Below are 16717 nucleotides of genomic sequence, written 5' to 3' on the forward strand. Positions count from 1 at the left end.
TTTAAAAAAATCTCTCTACAGGTTTTACAGATGTGGGAGATAAGTTATTTCAGGGATGGTGCTCTAGTAACTCCTCTCCACCCTCACATCTGGATGATGTTGCCAAGGCAGCAGCAGGTGGGTTTGTACACACTGCTGTGTTCCACAAGCCACCTCCCTTTTCTCTAAACTCTTGTTTTAAAGCAAGGATCCATGGAATCTGAGTTTGTACACCCTTCTGCTGTTGCAAAGTAGCCACAGGGAAGGGGTGGTGGTGGTGTAAAAGAATCTGTTCTCACCCCTGTTAGGAAAAGTGAACATAAATAAGTTTTTAAAAAAAAAAACCCTGAAGAAATCTGGTATTTTTATTTAATATTTGGCCAGGACAATGGATGAACTACTTAAAATGGGAGGAACAGCATGAAAATATTTTGCTTTTCTGTAGATGTGGTTGAGATAGAAAGGGGGGGGCGGGGAAGGAGAGAAGTTTCTAGCAGCCCAGTTGGTGGTCACATCACACCTTCATGAGGAACCAGCCATTATTTCTCCTTGCTCAGCAAAGCCTGGTTCTTATCCAAACACTCCCCTCATCAAGAGGGGAGGGTGCCAGTTTCTCATGGACTGGGCAGCCCACCCTGCAGCATTCCTGAGAATTGTACAATATAATCTTAGAGTCAGCAGGGTGGATTAGCCACTTTTCATTGGACTTACACTTGTGACCCCTAAAACAGTAGAACTGCAGAAAGTAAGACGCGTCCCGCACCTTTGCCACAGTAACCCTTCCATGTACACATTTTCCAACTTAAATACACACAACAGCTACCATTTGTTTGTTTTTTAAATTATGTACAAACCCTATATTTTTTTTCTTCTGCTTTTTTCCATTGGTTATACATATAAATACAAATTAGCTATTTTTTTTCTAAAAAGTGGTTATAATAGTAAATAAATACAAAATAAGAATCTGACCTTTATACTTCATGTGCTGAGGGGGGGAAGGGGAAGAGGAGGGGGTTAAACCCATATAAAATGTACAACTAAAATAATGTTTAAAAATCTTTTTAAAGGAATAATTCTCTGATTAAAATATTTTTCCTCACTTTTCTGTAGACATAAATAGATTTTTTTTTCCAAAATAGTTATGTTTAATTCTCCATTTCATAACATAAATAAAGTCTTCATTGGGAAAATATTAAAGTGTCAAGTTATTTCTTTTGTATTTGTCTTTTTTTTTGCTGCTGCTGCCACATCAGCGACAACCACAGCCCTCCACAACCATATCTTGATAGTTCTTGAGTACCACTTTTTCATTCTCATCAAGGTAGAGCATAGAGATGGCGCTCAGTTCCGTCGGCACACAGCAAGCTTTGGGAATTTTGGAATTCACTGAATTGACCAGAGTCTGAACAATGGCATGGTTGGTGGAGTTCAGATGATCTGCCAGAGGAAAGGGACATTCTCCGTGGCAGTAGAAGGCACTGTAACCAGGTGGGGCCACTATCCAGTCATTCCACCCAACATCATTGAAGTCCACATATAACGGATGCCTTTTACAATTGGATTTAAGGCGTTTGCGTTGTTTGTGTTTCACTTGGCGCTTCTCTCGCGTATGGAGAGGCTGCCCCTTTCCATCATGCCCAAAGGTTACTAGTAGCGGCCTAACCTGAGACCAGCTAGCATCGTCCTGATGCAAAGACCGGCTGATCCTGACATGTCTCTTGGAGACGCTGCTCTCATTGTCCAAATGGACCACTTCTATCACAAACCCATGATTAGGCTGCCTGTGTGCAATCCACCTCATGATAGCAGGCGTGACATCAAAAGTTTCCCATTTGCTGTCATTGTGGTGCACCAAGCGGGTGTCCAGAAGTCTCGTGACAGGGTCCTGGGAGGCCTCGCTCTCCAGCTTGATGATTTCATAAATATTAATACGATGGTAAGAGCTACTGTTGGTTTCAAAGGCATCTTTGAGGTGTTGCCGAAAAACCTGAAGCTCAGCTGAAGTGATAAACTCCCCACTTGGGACAGATGTCAAGTTGAAGAAGAAACGTCGAGATGTCCTCCCATTTCTTTCTGGAAGCTCTTCTAGAGTTTCTGAGGGGGAGGGCGAAGCAAAATACAATCAGTAACTTAGATAAATAATTAAAAAATTGAACTGCTGCATTAAAGGCTCCTTTCAAATTAACATAACCATAAGCCAACACATGCATACTTTAGGGATTTGAAGATACCAACCGCAACAACAAAAAAAGGATTATCTTGTCTTTTTAAACATTTCAGCCAGTGTATGAAACACAATGTTATAGTGCTTCATTCACTGTCATGTCTTTGGATCTGAGAATTCCAAGGGGTCATAATGAAATATGAGGCACTGCTGTGGAATTCAATGGCATTAAAGAAAAAATGTATACTGGTTAGCATGGGCTCATTGAGAGTAATTAAAAAGTGACTGCATTTCTCTGAATTCTTAAAGCACTTTGCTATTGCTTTTATGTTGCTCAATTAAGACCTCTTCCAGAAGTTTCACACATGACGGGTTTTGCAATTTTTAAACTCCCTATGCAAAATAAAAATTGAGATTGGGGTTAGAGGAGAGCTGTATGGACACAACGGACTACCAGAAAGACAAAACAAGTGGGCTCAAAATCAAATCAAGCCTGAACTCTCCCTAGAAGCTAAAACAACTAAACTGAAGCCATCACACGGCAGTCACATTTCTAGAAGACCAGAGTCACTGGACAAGACGATAATGCTAAGAAAAGTTGATGGCAGTAGGAAAGCAGGAAGACACAGGGCTTTTTCTATTTTTTTGAGCAGGAACGCACAGGATCACAGTTCCGGCTGGCTTGGCATCGGGGGTGTGTAGCCTGATATGCAAATGAGTTCCTGCTGGGCTTTTCCTACAAAAAAAAAACTCCCGTCAAGGATGCCACAGCCTTCAGTTTGCAAGGCTGTTAATGACACAGCATTTTGGCGAATGTTAATTCATAGGGTCGCCGTGAGTCAGAGAAGTGACTTAATGGAACTTCACACACATCCAAAATAATGGCTTGGACCCTGTGGTAACCTTCTGCAGGAAAAGATGATTTGTACCGATTTCCCCCTCAACCTTCATCATGCTGTTCCTTGGGCTCCCCTGTTCCTCATAAAGCAGCATTTCAGGGGTTCTTTGGGGCTGGAGGGAGTGGGTGAGGCAGTTCCACTCCACTCCAGTCTATAAACAAAGATTTGCAGTGGATCCAAGCCCATGTATCTTAATCACACATCTTTTAATGCAATACATACGGTAGTCCCAAGGGGCAAATAATCTGAACCAACCCTTGAAACTGCATCTTAGAGTCCAGTAGCACCCTTAAGACCAACACTTCTTCAGATAAAATGTAGTTTGAATGGTTTTCTTCCACTACATTGTATCTGAAGAATTGTGTTGCACACAAAAGCTCATCCCCTGAACAAAAAGTTGGTCTTAAAGGCGCCAATGAACTCTAACTTTATTCTAGTGCAAACTTTTGCCGAGTTGCTACAGTCTAAGCCTATCGATTTCAATTTCCATGGACTTAGATTGGAGCAGCTCCTCATAGGGCTATTTTGTAAATTACAATGTACATTGTAAATTAGGCTGAATATAAGAAATTCACCCCAAAACACACTATATGTTTTAAGAGTGCATGCATAAAATCTTACTAGCTGTGTTTAAATTTAGGCACACTGTGAATGAATGAACTGAACCGCCATACCGACTAGCTAGTGTATTTATTTGGAAGTCTCATGGGTTCTACTGAGATGCCAAGAGAATGAGTTTAGGATTACAGTCATAACAGTTACTGCTAGTGTCACTCTGTGAAAGCCAGCCATAATTCACACTTCTCCTTGTCCTCCTGTGTCTGAAGGATGCCTAATTTCCTAGCCTCCCTGTCCTTCTATCATGTCAATCTAAAGAGGAACTTGCATTTAGGTGCATAGTAATTAAGTAGCATTAAAGGAAGGATGGAACCAGTGGCAGTTGACAAACATTACCTGTAATCGGCTTACTACAAAATTCAGCGTGCTTTACTTCTGTATTCCCATCTACCCCAGAACTGCTTACCTACCTGTGCATGATGAGCTACCTCCCACTAAATAACTCTGGAAGCATCCTTTTAAAAATCCCACCCAATAGACAGCATGTTCAAAGTTATATTTTTATCACTATGTACCCACATCCTTTCCCATGATTTCCAGCCCTTTCTAACTCCTACACCCTAGGCTTTTTTGTAGCAGGAACTCATTTCCATATTAGGCCACACACCACTGATGTAGCCAACCCTCCAAGAGCTTACAAGGTTCTCAGTAAGCCTACTGTAAGGTCTTAGAGGACTGGCTACATCAGGGGTGTGTGGCCTAATATGCAAAGGAGCTCCTGCTACAAAAGAAGCCCTGCCTCTCTACCTCTTTAGAACTGCCTAAACCCAGCCCCCTCCTTCCCTGCTTTTGCTATCATGCCTTTCCCGCTCTCATCCAAGCCTTCCCTCTGCGTTTTCCCATCTCTTCCCCCTCCTTGACGCTTCTGTGAGGTTACAGAAGCCCAGCCAATTTCAAGGGAGTGTTCACCATGACAAGCTACAGCCAGGCTGTGTCAACTTTGGCTTGTGTTCATTTCCTATACTGTCTTCATGGACTTTGCTTTGATATTTTTATTCATCTCTCAGTGGCCTCAGTACCATTCATCTCTCAGTGGCCCCCTTAAACACAGTAGGCTTAAAATCCCTGAATGTGATATGATGTAGATGGCAATGTGGTAGAAGTACTCATTCAAATCTAAATAAGGGCACTTTTCATAAAGCAATTTTTTTTTTGTCAATCAGGTTTTTAACACTATCAAAACAAGTGAAATTGGTATTTTTTCTCTTCTCACACAGTAACGAAAGAGCATGAGGTGTTTTCCACTGTTCATCGATATTCCCATTCTACTTTATTATACGTCACACCTTCTCCACTACTGTGGTGCCACGCAAGACATTTTCACAACACTGGCTGCTATCCAAGTGGCTTTGCTAATATAACAGTGCCCGTCCCCGTAGCTGTGACTATATGACTTCCAGGGTGGTGTTGGTGGATTACTTGTGCCTTGTTTTAAAAACCATTTGCTTCCATTTGCACCACATGCAGACGTAGGGTCAGCTGAGAGTGCTCATCCAGGTGAACATCCTAGTGGTGTGTGTGGTGATTTTATTCAATCTTAAATGGAGATAATGCCTAAATGCAAAGTTTTATAAAGTGGGGTTGCCAGCCTCCAGGTGGGACCTGAATATCTCTCGCTTTTACAACAGATCTCCAGCTGGCAGAGATCAGCTCCCCTGGAGAACACAGCTGTTTTGAAGGGTGGATTCTATGGCATTGTACCATGCTGAGGCCCCTCCCCTCCCCAAATCCTGCCCTCTCCTGGATCCACCCACAAAGTCTCCAGGTATTTTCAACCCAAACCTGGCAACCCTAGTATAAAGGCTCAGACAGTATGTTAAAACAATGACAAAACATGTTGCCATTTCTGCTCTCAACAGCCAATAATAAGTTAGTATTTGAGAGCCAGCATGGCACAGCTTTAAGAGTACTGGACTAGGGTCTGGCTGACACAGGTTTGAATCCCGACTCTGCCATGGAAGATCATTAGGTGATATGGGCTTAGTCCCTCTCTTTCATCTTGGCCTACTTCAAGAAGTGGTAGTTCCGATGATAACATGGGGGGCGGGGAGATGATGTAATCTATTTTGGTGTAAACTCCCATGGGGAGAAAAACAATTCCTTTTAATTGCTAAATTAATTAATGGAGTCCTCTTGCATCTTTCAGGTGAACTGGCTGCTGTGCTTAAAGTTCACCCTGAGAGACCACAACTATAGATACATCACTGGAGCTGAACTCTGCAGACCTGGATTCAAATCCTTCCTGAGTCTTGAATCTCACTTGTTTTCAGTCTAACCTCTCACACAGATATGTTGAGAGTACAGACCTAAACATACACCATTCTTAGCTCCTTGTATGAAGGGCAGGTTACCAATAGAATCCTCGGTGTGACACACAACTTAAATCCTGATCATGATAAACTGTCACTCAACCACGTCTTTTTGTTGCTGTTTTTTTTTTAAAGGGCACAGCTTTAACAAGCCTGTTCAATGCTGGTTCAACCCAAGACAGGGTGGCTAAAGGTGGCTATAAAGCCCCAGCTGAAAGGGGTCTTCGGGCACCATAGGACTTTAGTTCTATGTTGGCAGAACAAGATGCTGAAGGCATTCCTAAAAGGGTTTAATTCTAATGATTACGAGGACTTTAGACAAATAATCAAATCCGCCATAATAGAACATGAAGGAGCTCTTTTGTTGGCATTAGATTGACTGACAGTGCAATCCTATGCAGAGCTGCTCCAATCTAAGCCCCACTGATTTCAAGCAGGGCCTGGGCTGCATTTACTCCACATGGGATTGCGCCATGAGTGCTATAATTAAGCCAACCGAAATACTTAGCAGCCTTCAGCCTCACAGATGTATGTTAAGAGGTGTTTTGGCACAAATGAACTATGTGCGGTGTGTTCTCCTGTTCCTTACTTTCATATATATACACAAAGCAGCATAAACCACAGTACAAGATTCAATTACACCACTAATCTCTTGCCTCATTAAGACTTACTATTAGTTAGTATATTCAGTGTTCAGACTGTTGCTTCTACATCAACTTAATTAAACAAAGAAAGCAAAATGCGCTTTTTTCCTTGGTGTTCCTAGCTTTATCCTATTGTCTGTATCTCCCTCCCCCCCCCTTTTTAGAAGACTACAAATGCGCCAATAATGAAAACACCAAGGCTGAAACTCTGAAATCCTTGAGATCTTTCTGCAGAAAAAAAAAAACAGGGCATGCCTTCTGCCTACTTTTCTGTTTCTGATTAAAGTAGCTGCGTTATGAGATATAAACAGATCAAGAAACAGCTAGATATGCATAGGTTACAAATGGTTAACAGCATTACCCAGAACCTGCTCCTGTGCTCTGGAAAGTCCTGTGGTTTCAGAGCAACTTCTGTGCTTACTAATACTGTCAAAGGGGAGGAGAATAGTGTAGTGAAAACGCAGAAACTTTGTGATCATACATTTGACTGAGGTGCTGGGCAACCAAAAGCATTTGCAAAATAAAGAGCAAGCGCTTTGTACCAGGGACAAGTTTGTTCAAGTTTAAGGAGCTTTGACAGGAGTGTTTTCCATAAAATTTCAGGCAAAATGCCTTGGAATTTAGGAAATACAGCCTTATTCCAAAACTTCACAGATAAGCGGCAACAGTGGATCTGAATAGCATGCTGCTCATCACTGGTTAAGTATGTATTTGCCTGTGGCTTCTAATTTGGGTGACCTAAAACCCCAGGTGCACACAGCTGCTCCAGAAAGTTATCAGCCTTGCTTTCTGAAGGGCTTACCTCAACACTATGCTAAAACTAGATTTAAAGAGAAGACAAGAGTCTCAGGGGAAACAATGCAATTGATTGTTAAATTGATGTCTCACGGGGATTAGATAGGGATTAGAAAACCTTCCAAGTGACCCTATAGTCAACTGTAAATTAGAAAGACTTTTCTTGGAATTTGGCTTCTTTTTTAAAAAATGGAAATTAATGGTGAGAACTCATAATTTGTACAGAAAATGTGCATTTAATAAAAATAATAAACCTGCTTTCTGTTGCTGTGGAGTAATCCAGGTGACTTCAAAATAATGTATATTGCACAGTGTGCACTCAGAGGTTTTAGAAATATATATATATATATTTAAAGTTGTAATAAAAATTAACTATTAAAAACTAAGATTACTAGCTATTGAGAGGAAGTAAAATGACTTCTCTTGTATCCTTCCTCATTTTTGTTTCAAAGGTGTTTCATAAAATGCTGTATACTTAACACCTTGAGCAAGAACTGATCCCATACACCTTTAAATTGTGACCACCCACAATGCAGTACAATGAAACACACAATAATGCAGAGGCAGGGAAAGTGGATTCTTTCATCTTACTGCAATATAACTGCCAGAACAAAATTTCATAAAAGTATTACGTCGTGAGAATATGATTATTTTTAAAAATCAGGGTTTTAAGCCAACTGAAAATAAGTGATGCTTGGGGTTTGTTAGCTGTCAAGACCACAGGCTAAAATAATGCTTATAACTCCTTTTCCTATTTGCATGAAGACTCGCAGCTTAGTGGGAGGGTGCACTGAGTTTCATAGTTCTTTAATTATTACTATGTGCCAAGATTTCTCATGATTTCTAATCCTCTGTGCCAACAGAATTTGATTTCATTCTAGAGTCAACTCCATCTTCACTCATGACTCTTCCACTTCAGATATTATCTTAGGGGATTGGATTGAAAGGTTCCCATTCAAAATACTGTTTCGTATCAGAAGCCTTACAGATTGGAAAGAACACTTGGCTAAACCAATTCCAAGTCAACATGGATGGGTTTGGGCCATTAGTTTTCGAATGATAGAGGAACTTTTGATCTTGTCAAAAAAATGTAAGATTTACTCTGCAGTGGGGCCCAAGCATTACCTATTAGCCAGGCAACTAGGAGCAACAAAGTTGGCATAATAAGAAATGTGCACAAATACTTAAATAGCAAGCACAGCCATCAATGAATACCAAAACGAGTAAATCCACAAGTGTGAAACATCTTGGTGAAACCCTTGAATTCAGATTGGCATGTTGCAAGCACATGGGTTGATTTCCATTCCAGCCAAGGCATCGTTCATCCTTACCTTCATGGTGGAAGCTTCGGACAGTGTTGGCTCTACTGGTAGCTCTCTCCAGGTTGTAGTCCATGGAGCTTGGCTTCTGGCTAGTGTGCAGGTGGTAGAGCTCCAACATATAGGGAGGGATGATGGCGTTCCTGCTTGGCATGGGCCGCCGCTTAAGACCAAACATATTTAGGAGGCGCAGCTCAAATTCACGCAGGATCTCTTCTGAGAGTTGCAGCGGAGCAGCCTGGATCAAATCGCCACTGAACCTTCTCCGGTCGCCCACCTCTGGGATGAGGCTGGCTGAGCCACCCAACAACACCTGATAAAGCAGCAGTGCTAGAAGAGAATGGGTCCCGGCAATCATGGTCAGCAACCTGTACAAACAAGGGCAAAATCAAAAGAGGGCGAGTTAGGACAAAATGGTGGCGGTCAGACATATCTACAGTGAAACCCAATGTTCAAGATTTTTATAGGGCCAAGATCTCAAACTGATTCTTTCCCAAACTTTCCTTTCCCCAAAAGTCACCAATATGAAAAGGAGTCCTGACTTCAGTGGGAATGTTCTTGTTTTCACACAGGTGTCATGGATAGATATCCATGTTATAAAAGCTGTGCAGGTAGGTGATGGTGGCTAAAATAAATAGCAAAAAAAAGGCCTTGTAGAGGAAATGTCTGCAGCTGAAAACAAAGATGTAAGCCAAGAAAAGACAGTTCCATTGATCCACCCTCTTCACGTAACATGTTCAGGAAGATAGTCCAAGTAACATTCAACCTTCTCCCCACCCTGGCCAATTTTGTGATCACTAAGCAAAGCAGTATCCTCATGAAATGGGAATGTTCAGAGGAGACAAACATCCAAAATATTCTGCCGCTGCCACACCATCAGTAAGCCAGATTTTGGCGGCTCACCTAAAAACACCACCTGGAATTCCTTGAAGAAAGGGTGGCGGATGGAAACCTACAGTGGCTTCTGCCTTCTTTGGGCAAAACAATACCACAACTCACTTCATGATGTAAGGAGTGGGGGGGGGGGAATCTACACTGATAAGTGGCAAGAACTGCCCAAGTACCCTGTAGCTCCTGGCCCATTTAAGTACAGCCGTTCACTGAGGGAAAAAATCTCCCCAAATGCATACTGGGAACAAGGCAACAGTGCATTCTGGGAGCAAGGCCATGGGACTGCATCTTAAAGATTTGTTGGCTTGCTGTAAGGAGAGAAGATTGCTATGCCCTGGTAGAATGGGAGGAGAAATAAGGATTACGTGGAAATGGGGGGGGGGTGTATAGTGGGAGGGAGATGTATGAGAAGCAGTTATAGGAGGCGGTTTCTGGGGCAGGACTTTGCAAGGGGAAAGGTGTCTGTTTTTGACTGGACAGAAACATCTTTCAGTCTTGGTTGTGAAGCAATATGCTGAGTTTTGTAGCCTACTGATTCTCCCAGAGGCTCTGAAATACCACTCTTTTAAAAAAAAATTTCCTGCCTGTATAGTCTGCTTTTCTCAAGATAGTGAATTATTGACAGTTCAAAGACTGATGATCAGTCAGAGGCCACAACCCAACACTGTTAGGCATACTTAAAAACTGCAGGGTGGATCATAGACCAGAACTGCTTCTAGTCTTTTGAGTATGTGAAGTGGGCAGAATCCTTCTCCTTAGTCTACCAGCCTCTTTATATACATACAACCTTAACTTGCTCTAGATTAAGGAGAGCTGGGCTGCTCCTCATTTCAATGATTTGTTTTTGATACTGTAGAAACAGGACTATCACGTGTGCCACCCAGTAAAAAGAGCACGAACCCAGTGCCTCATTTTTAACTGCAGGAGTTCACAAAAGAATACTCCAAGGCACATTTTTCAATGATATTGTTTCTCTACAAAGTAAATGCCAAAATGTTTCTCTCCCTTTGCTTCTTTTTAAGCCAGTAAACAATCTGGCAGAACTGTTTATATGCTATTCAGTGGTATGAAGGAGGGGGTTACATGCCGGTGATAAAATTGAGGGAGGGAGAAATGTACAAAACTTGTGTGCCAAAAAGGGCCTCTGAGCTCAAGAAGCATGAGAGAGGAAAGAAGGAAGAAAAACACACACCAAATGTGAAGATAGGCAGGGGGGGGGGAGGGGGAAAGAGCAAGGAGCTCTTAGAACCGCAGTATTCCAACAGCAGCAGAGTAGTTAAAAGGGGAGGAGGATCCTACCAGCTTGTAATATGAAGTGGAAAATCCGGCTAAAGCAACTTCAGTCTCGCAGGTAGGGCCAACCTCACCGAGCACGCTACTCTACTGGAAGCGGCAGTATTTTTCACAGACAGCAAGGAAGCGAATTGTGCTCTCCCGCCCCTTCAGCATGATCACAGAGGATGCCGGGGCACAGTCTGGTGGTGGGGCAGAGGCCACCAGTGGGGGGGGGGGGGGGCATCCCAGCCCAGTCTGCCAAAGGGGAGCTGCTCCGTATCTTGTCACCAGGCCGGGGGGGGGGGGGGGGAGAAGGGCTACATTTCATGTATCTGGTTCCTCAAGTGGGCACGATGCCATCCAGATGGGGATGCTGGGACGAGCCGTGCTTCCCTTTGAAATCGAGGACGGCTCCTTTGAGGTACCCTAACAAGTGGCTCTCTGGGAGTTGGAAGAGGCGTCGTTAGTTTAGTTGGAAGCGGGGAAGGAGGGCAAGTGCCGGGGGTTGGAAGGTGCCTGAAGAGTGGCCCCCCTCCCCTCTCTGCCGACTCCGACAGGAGCCCCCCCCCCGTCCCCCCGCTTCTCCTTCGAGCTACCTTTAGGGTCCCGCCGATCGCCTAAGAAGCAGCAGCAGCAGCAGCACACACGGGCACGTCCATCGAGTCCACTTCCACATGGAAACCCGCCCGGCCGACGAAGGGAGGTGCCAAGCGGATGTAGCGCCAGCCGTCCGGCCCGTGGGCAGGAGGTGGCCGGGGCTGGGGGCAGAGGGTCGAGGCGAAGAGGCGGCAAGTCCTCGGGGATCGCGCGGCGGCTGGAGAAGGCGCTGGGCTCGGCTCCGTCCGCCTCCTTAGGTGCTGGGCCGCAGCAGCGCAGGGCTCCTCGGCGAAGGCACCATCCCTCTCCAGGCTCAACCTGCGCGCAAGGCGGACGAGGAAGCGGCGGCGGCGGCGGCGGCGCTGGCTGCTGCCTGCCGCATCTCACTGTCGGCGGGAAGGGCGCCGCCCGGAGCCACAAGCGGGGGGCCCCCGAGGCGCGGCCGGCGTCCTCTGCCTCGCCACCATGCCCGGCGCCGCCGCCGGCGGAGAAAGCGCGCCGCGGGGCAGTGGCCCAGGCGCTGCCGCGGCCGGAGTCGACCCCTTCCCCGCGCTCGGGGGCCGCTGGCCGCCGCGGTGCCCCCTGGCCGAGAGCCGCCCGCTGGGAATCCTGCCGAGGGCGACGGCTGTGGGCATCAGCGGGCGCGGCGGGGAAGCGCAGTCCGAGGCCGCCGCCGCCGGCTCTCCTCGGGCCCCGCCAGCCTGGGTGGCGCTTCCCTTCCCTTCCCTTCCCTCCGCCGGCTGCCGCACTCGGGTCCTGCGGGCGGGCGGGCGGGCGAGCGGCGGCGCTGAGAAGAGCAGCCCGGCTTCCTCGGCGAGCGGCGAAGGGGCGCGCCAAGCCCCGCTGCGGTGTGTCCGCCCAGGCGAGCGAGGGGCTTCGAGGTGCCGCTGCTGCTGCTGCTGCCTTCCGCGGCGAGCCTCACCCCGCGGTGCTTTTTGTTGCTCCGCTGCCTGCTGATGTCACGACTCCGGGGGCTTGAGGCGGGCGCGCCAATCACAGGGCGGCCTGGCTGGGAACCGGGAGCCAAGCAAGAAGGAGAAGGCGAAGAGGCGGCGGCGGCGGCTGCTGCTGCTGCTGGAAAAGAGGCACGGCGGGGCGGCTTTTAAAGGGAACGCCGCCCCCTTTCGCCTCCCTCTCCCCCACCCCGCCAGCCAGCCTGCCCGGCCGCCGAGGGGTATTTAGCGCGCGCGCTTCTGTCTCTCTCGCTCTCCCCCCTAAACTTTCCGGATTAGGATCAGTAACGCTGGCAGGGAGGGAGAAGGCGGCGAGAGCGAGTCAGGAGGCGAGAGCGAGCGAGGAGGAGGAGCCCCGGCAGTTGCCAAAGCTCCAGCCCTCGAGAACTTTTTCTCCCCCCCCCCCCGTCCCCGTTTCCAATCCATCTCGCTCTTGGGCCGCCCGGGAGAGAAGAGAGACGGGCGGCGATGCCTCGTCTAATCCGCCGCAGCCCCAGAGCAGATATTTAAAGGGGGGAGGGGGGCATCGCTTGTTCCAAGGGAGTGCTGCGCGAGGGCAAGAGAAGACGCGATGCATTCTCCTGCACTCCACTCCCCCTGCAGACTCCTGCCCCCGCGCTGAGAGCCCCCATCCCTGAAGCAGCAGGAGCGCGGCTGTGGCAGGAGGTGCGAAGTGAGAATGTCATGCTGGGAATCCTTTTGTCAGCTGTAATTCTGAGCAGAATCCAAGATGAATTCTCTCCCCCGCCCCCACGTCCAAGTCAGAGCGAAGTTTTGAGACGGGCTTCGCGATGTGGCGATTCGGAAGGGGTGGGGGCCGGTCCGTCTGCCGTTTGGCGGCTGAAAACAGGGGTCGTTTTGTAGGGAAATAGGTGGTGGAGCTCCTCCAGGGATTGTTATGCAGCTGCACCTACTATTCAATGGACAAGGTGGGGAGGGGGAGGGGAAACCTCAGAAAGGTTCAGGAGCTGTGCTCCTCTGAGCTCCGCTGAATCCAAGGCCTGGCTGAAAAGGAGATGGAGGGCGAGTTTGGCGGGCGGGGGGATCCAATTAAGAGCCCCCTCCCCCGCTTTCCTGGGCCCTTTTTTCCATCCCACCACTAGGCCGTCTGTCCGATCCAAGTTTCTCCTCCGTTGTTACATAGGTGTGTTGGGATCTCTCTCCGAGGGGTACTGCTGGCATTGGAAAGGGAGGACATGGCCCAGGGAAATTTATTTATTTTTAAAAGGCTATTCTCTTCTCCAATCAAGAGTTTCCCCTCGGAGGACCATACTGTCGGAAGGAAGGAAGGAAGGAAGGAAGGAAGGAAGAAAGAAAGAAAGAAAGAAAGAAAGAAAGAAAGAAAGAAAGAAAGAAAGAAAGAAAGAAAGAAAGAAAGAAAGAAAGAAAGAAAGAAAGAAAGAAAGAAAGAAAGAAAGTTAAGTTCAGACCAGTGGAATTCTGAACATTATGGGGACTCTGGTCCCTAAGGGAAAGTAATTTGCAGGTTCTGCCTGTGCAATTCGAATTAGCTCCATGCGGTAGGATTGAATTGTTTGGTGGCTTCAGAGGTGTGAAGAAGTTCCAAGGAGGAGGGAGAATCAGGACACTTGGAAAGAATCCGTTCCCAGAAAAGGATAGGATCTTGCACCTGTGCATGGGATGGGATCATGCACCAATTATATTCACCACAGAATTGGGATGATGTTGAGAACAGCCTCCCAAGCACCTTATTCAGAAGACCCTAGAATTTGAAATGTGGTCCCAACCAACACCCTCCAGTGTCCTGCAGCTTCAAGCAACCCTCCCTTGGGCATTTCTGCCCTGTTCTGTCCAAGGGGCCATCCCACAGCATTGTGAGGCAGGTTAAGCTTGGAAAGAGCGGCAGAATAACGTAGTGGTCAGACTGCCAGACTAGAGTAGGGGAGAGGCAAGTCTGAATCGCCACTCTGCTTCAGAAGCTTGCTGGGTGACCTTGGGCACTCTCAGCCCAACTCGCCTCACAGGATTGTTGTTGTGATGATAAAATGGAGAACAGTGTTGTAAACTGCTTTGGATCCCCCATTGGGGAGGAAAGCAGGGTGTAAATACCGAAGAACATAAAAAATAGTTGTGGTTGGTCTGCTAATGGCTGTCCAACAAGCTATGTGGCTGAGAGGGGAATTTAAATGCTTTACTGGAGCTACTGCCTTTTACCTGAAATAAATGGAACTGGATTGTCTGAAGGAATCCAATGATTTCCACTGCCTAGTTTCATTGTACACAGTGGAGAAATCCGGTTTCTCTAAAGTGTCAGATGCAGAGAGCTTTGTATGTTCAGACAACCTAGCTGTACTCATTGAGTAGAAATGGTACTCATGAATAGAAACCAGCACTCCATCAATATAGTTGCCGTCTCAGAAGTTGCACAGTTTCAAAAATGGTGTATAAGTGAAACTGTTGTGTTGTGGATCTCACCAAGCAAGTGATGGGGGCATTACTCCAAAATAAAGCTTCTGTAGCTGAAATGGAGAATAAGAGCCACACTAGTTAATAATCCTCAATATGTAGCATTTTACTATGTGAAGCTATTGACCATTCCCATCCACAGTTTTTATTATTCCCATTTTCCAGACTGGCAAAAAAGAACAAATTGGGCTCCATCAAAACTGTCCAGTGGATAGAGAATCTGGATTAAATTTTAATCCACCTCTGAAGAATGCTGTTGGACCATCTTTCCTATCAGGGTCTCTCCTATAACGTTGCCTCTTTTCTCACTCTGCCACTTGCAGAAATCACAGTCCAGCTGGATTTCACTGGTAGACCTCTAAAGAACTACGCAGTGGTAGTAACTTTGGCAGTACCTGCAGAGAGGGCAAAGTACTATGAACTTTCCCATTGATGGGGCTTTTACCCTTCATGGTTGATCTAACCTGCTGAGAGAATCTTAGCGCACACAAAAAAAGAGAGTTGTTGAGGTTTGCAAGAGATCAGCTTGGCATTTCAATGAACGCTGGGTAGATGCCATTTAAAAAAAATATGTCAGATGCAGTCTGAATTCAGGTGACCGTTCTCCTGCTTTCTTATTAATTTATTAAAATTTATCTTATGGTATAATCCACCTGCAATGGGCTTTGGTGAAGGAGGCAATGCACATTTAAAACACAGGTCGCTACCTTCCTTGTAGCTTTCTATGGCAAAAGACTCTCCATCCAAAAGCAGTTGTCTCTTTTGACCTGCATTGTCTTAATGTTGTTCATTACAATGAAAATCAGTGGAGAAGTCCTCATACTTGCCCCTTAACTTTCTTCTGCTCCTGGTTTGGGAACAGCTGTTAGAGTGGGTAATCATTATATAGAAGGAACAGCACAAGAGAGAGTCCAGGTTTCATTGGTATCTCTACCAAGTGTCCAACTTTATAAATAGTATTTATGGTTGGGAAAGTTCCATGTATGTGTGTTTGGGGGGGGGGGGGGTCACAGAACATGAAAGGGCCAGGGCTCTAAAAAGTTTGCTTCTTCATGTGGGATTTGACCCCTGGCTCTCAGTTGTTCCACAGTGCTTTTCAGTGATGCAAGATTTTTCCCCCCTTTTCTTTTAGAAATGGCTGCCCTCCTGTGGTGGAAATGTGTCAGAACACATCAGTGGGAAAGAAAATCCCAATTAGCAAGTTTTGGGAGCCAGGCCCAGACAATTCACTTTCAACACTTGAATAAACCTTTCCGCTCACTTTCATCTCACTTCTGTGCACATGGAAACAGTACATCAGTTGTGATTGTGAAGCTTCAAAATTGTAAGCTACTCATGTGAAAAGCTGCTCTGCTTCCATAATCATTTCCCCATGTTGTGGATGTGACACAGTCACAATCTAAAGATTTTCATACAATAACTTAGATAAGAACATAAGAGAAGCCATGTTGGATCAGGCCAATGGCCCATCCAATCCAACACTCTATCACACAGTGGCCAATATATATATTCCCAAACCAGGAGCAGAAGAGAGTTAAGGGACAAGTATGAGGACTTCTCCACTGATTTTCATTGTAATGAACAACATTAAGACAATGCAGGACAAAATAGACAACTGCTTTTGGATGGAGAGTCTTATTAGGCAGAGACTGGATTGAATGCAGAAAGCTGAAGACAGGAATAGATAAAGTTAGGGTGACTATTGAATGGGAAGGGGAGATCAAAATAGGTGCCTTCTGGGCAGGGGTGAAATTCTAGCAGGAACTTCTTTGCATATTAGGCCACACACCCCTGATGTAGTCAATCCTCCAAGAGCTCACAAGGCTCTTTTTTTGTAAGCTCTTGGA

At 46.1% G+C, this 16717-nt stretch overlaps 1 protein-coding gene across 1 annotated transcript; it reads right to left on the reverse strand.

Annotated features, from left to right (window-relative positions):
- Positions 1 to 327: 327 nt before the first annotated feature.
- On the reverse strand, positions 328 to 11635 carry BMP2 (bone morphogenetic protein 2). Its single transcript, XM_060232655.1, has 3 exons — positions 11490 to 11635; positions 8740 to 9095; positions 328 to 2073 (listed from the first exon to the last, which is right to left on the reverse strand). The coding sequence occupies exons 2-3, from the start codon at positions 9083 to 9085 to the stop codon at positions 1229 to 1231; spliced, it is 1191 nt and encodes a 396-aa protein (XP_060088638.1). The 5' UTR covers positions 9086 to 9095; positions 11490 to 11635; the 3' UTR covers positions 328 to 1228.
- Positions 11636 to 16717: the final 5082 nt, after the last annotated feature.

The sequence above is a fragment of the Heteronotia binoei genome, chromosome 1 (genome assembly GCF_032191835.1).
Source record: "Heteronotia binoei isolate CCM8104 ecotype False Entrance Well chromosome 1, APGP_CSIRO_Hbin_v1, whole genome shotgun sequence".
NCBI lineage: Eukaryota > Metazoa > Chordata > Lepidosauria > Squamata > Gekkonidae > Heteronotia > Heteronotia binoei.

Bases quoted from the DNA above. Each gene is read 5' to 3' on its own strand.
- BMP2 (XM_060232655.1), bottom strand. From the start codon at position 9,085: ATGATTGCCGGGACCCATTCTCTTCTAGCACTGCTGCTTTATCAGGTG. The intron at 2,074-8,739 runs GTAAGGATGAAC...CCTCCCCCTCAG, and splicing joins CCGAAGCTTCCACCATGAAG to AAACTCTAGAAGAGCTTCCA.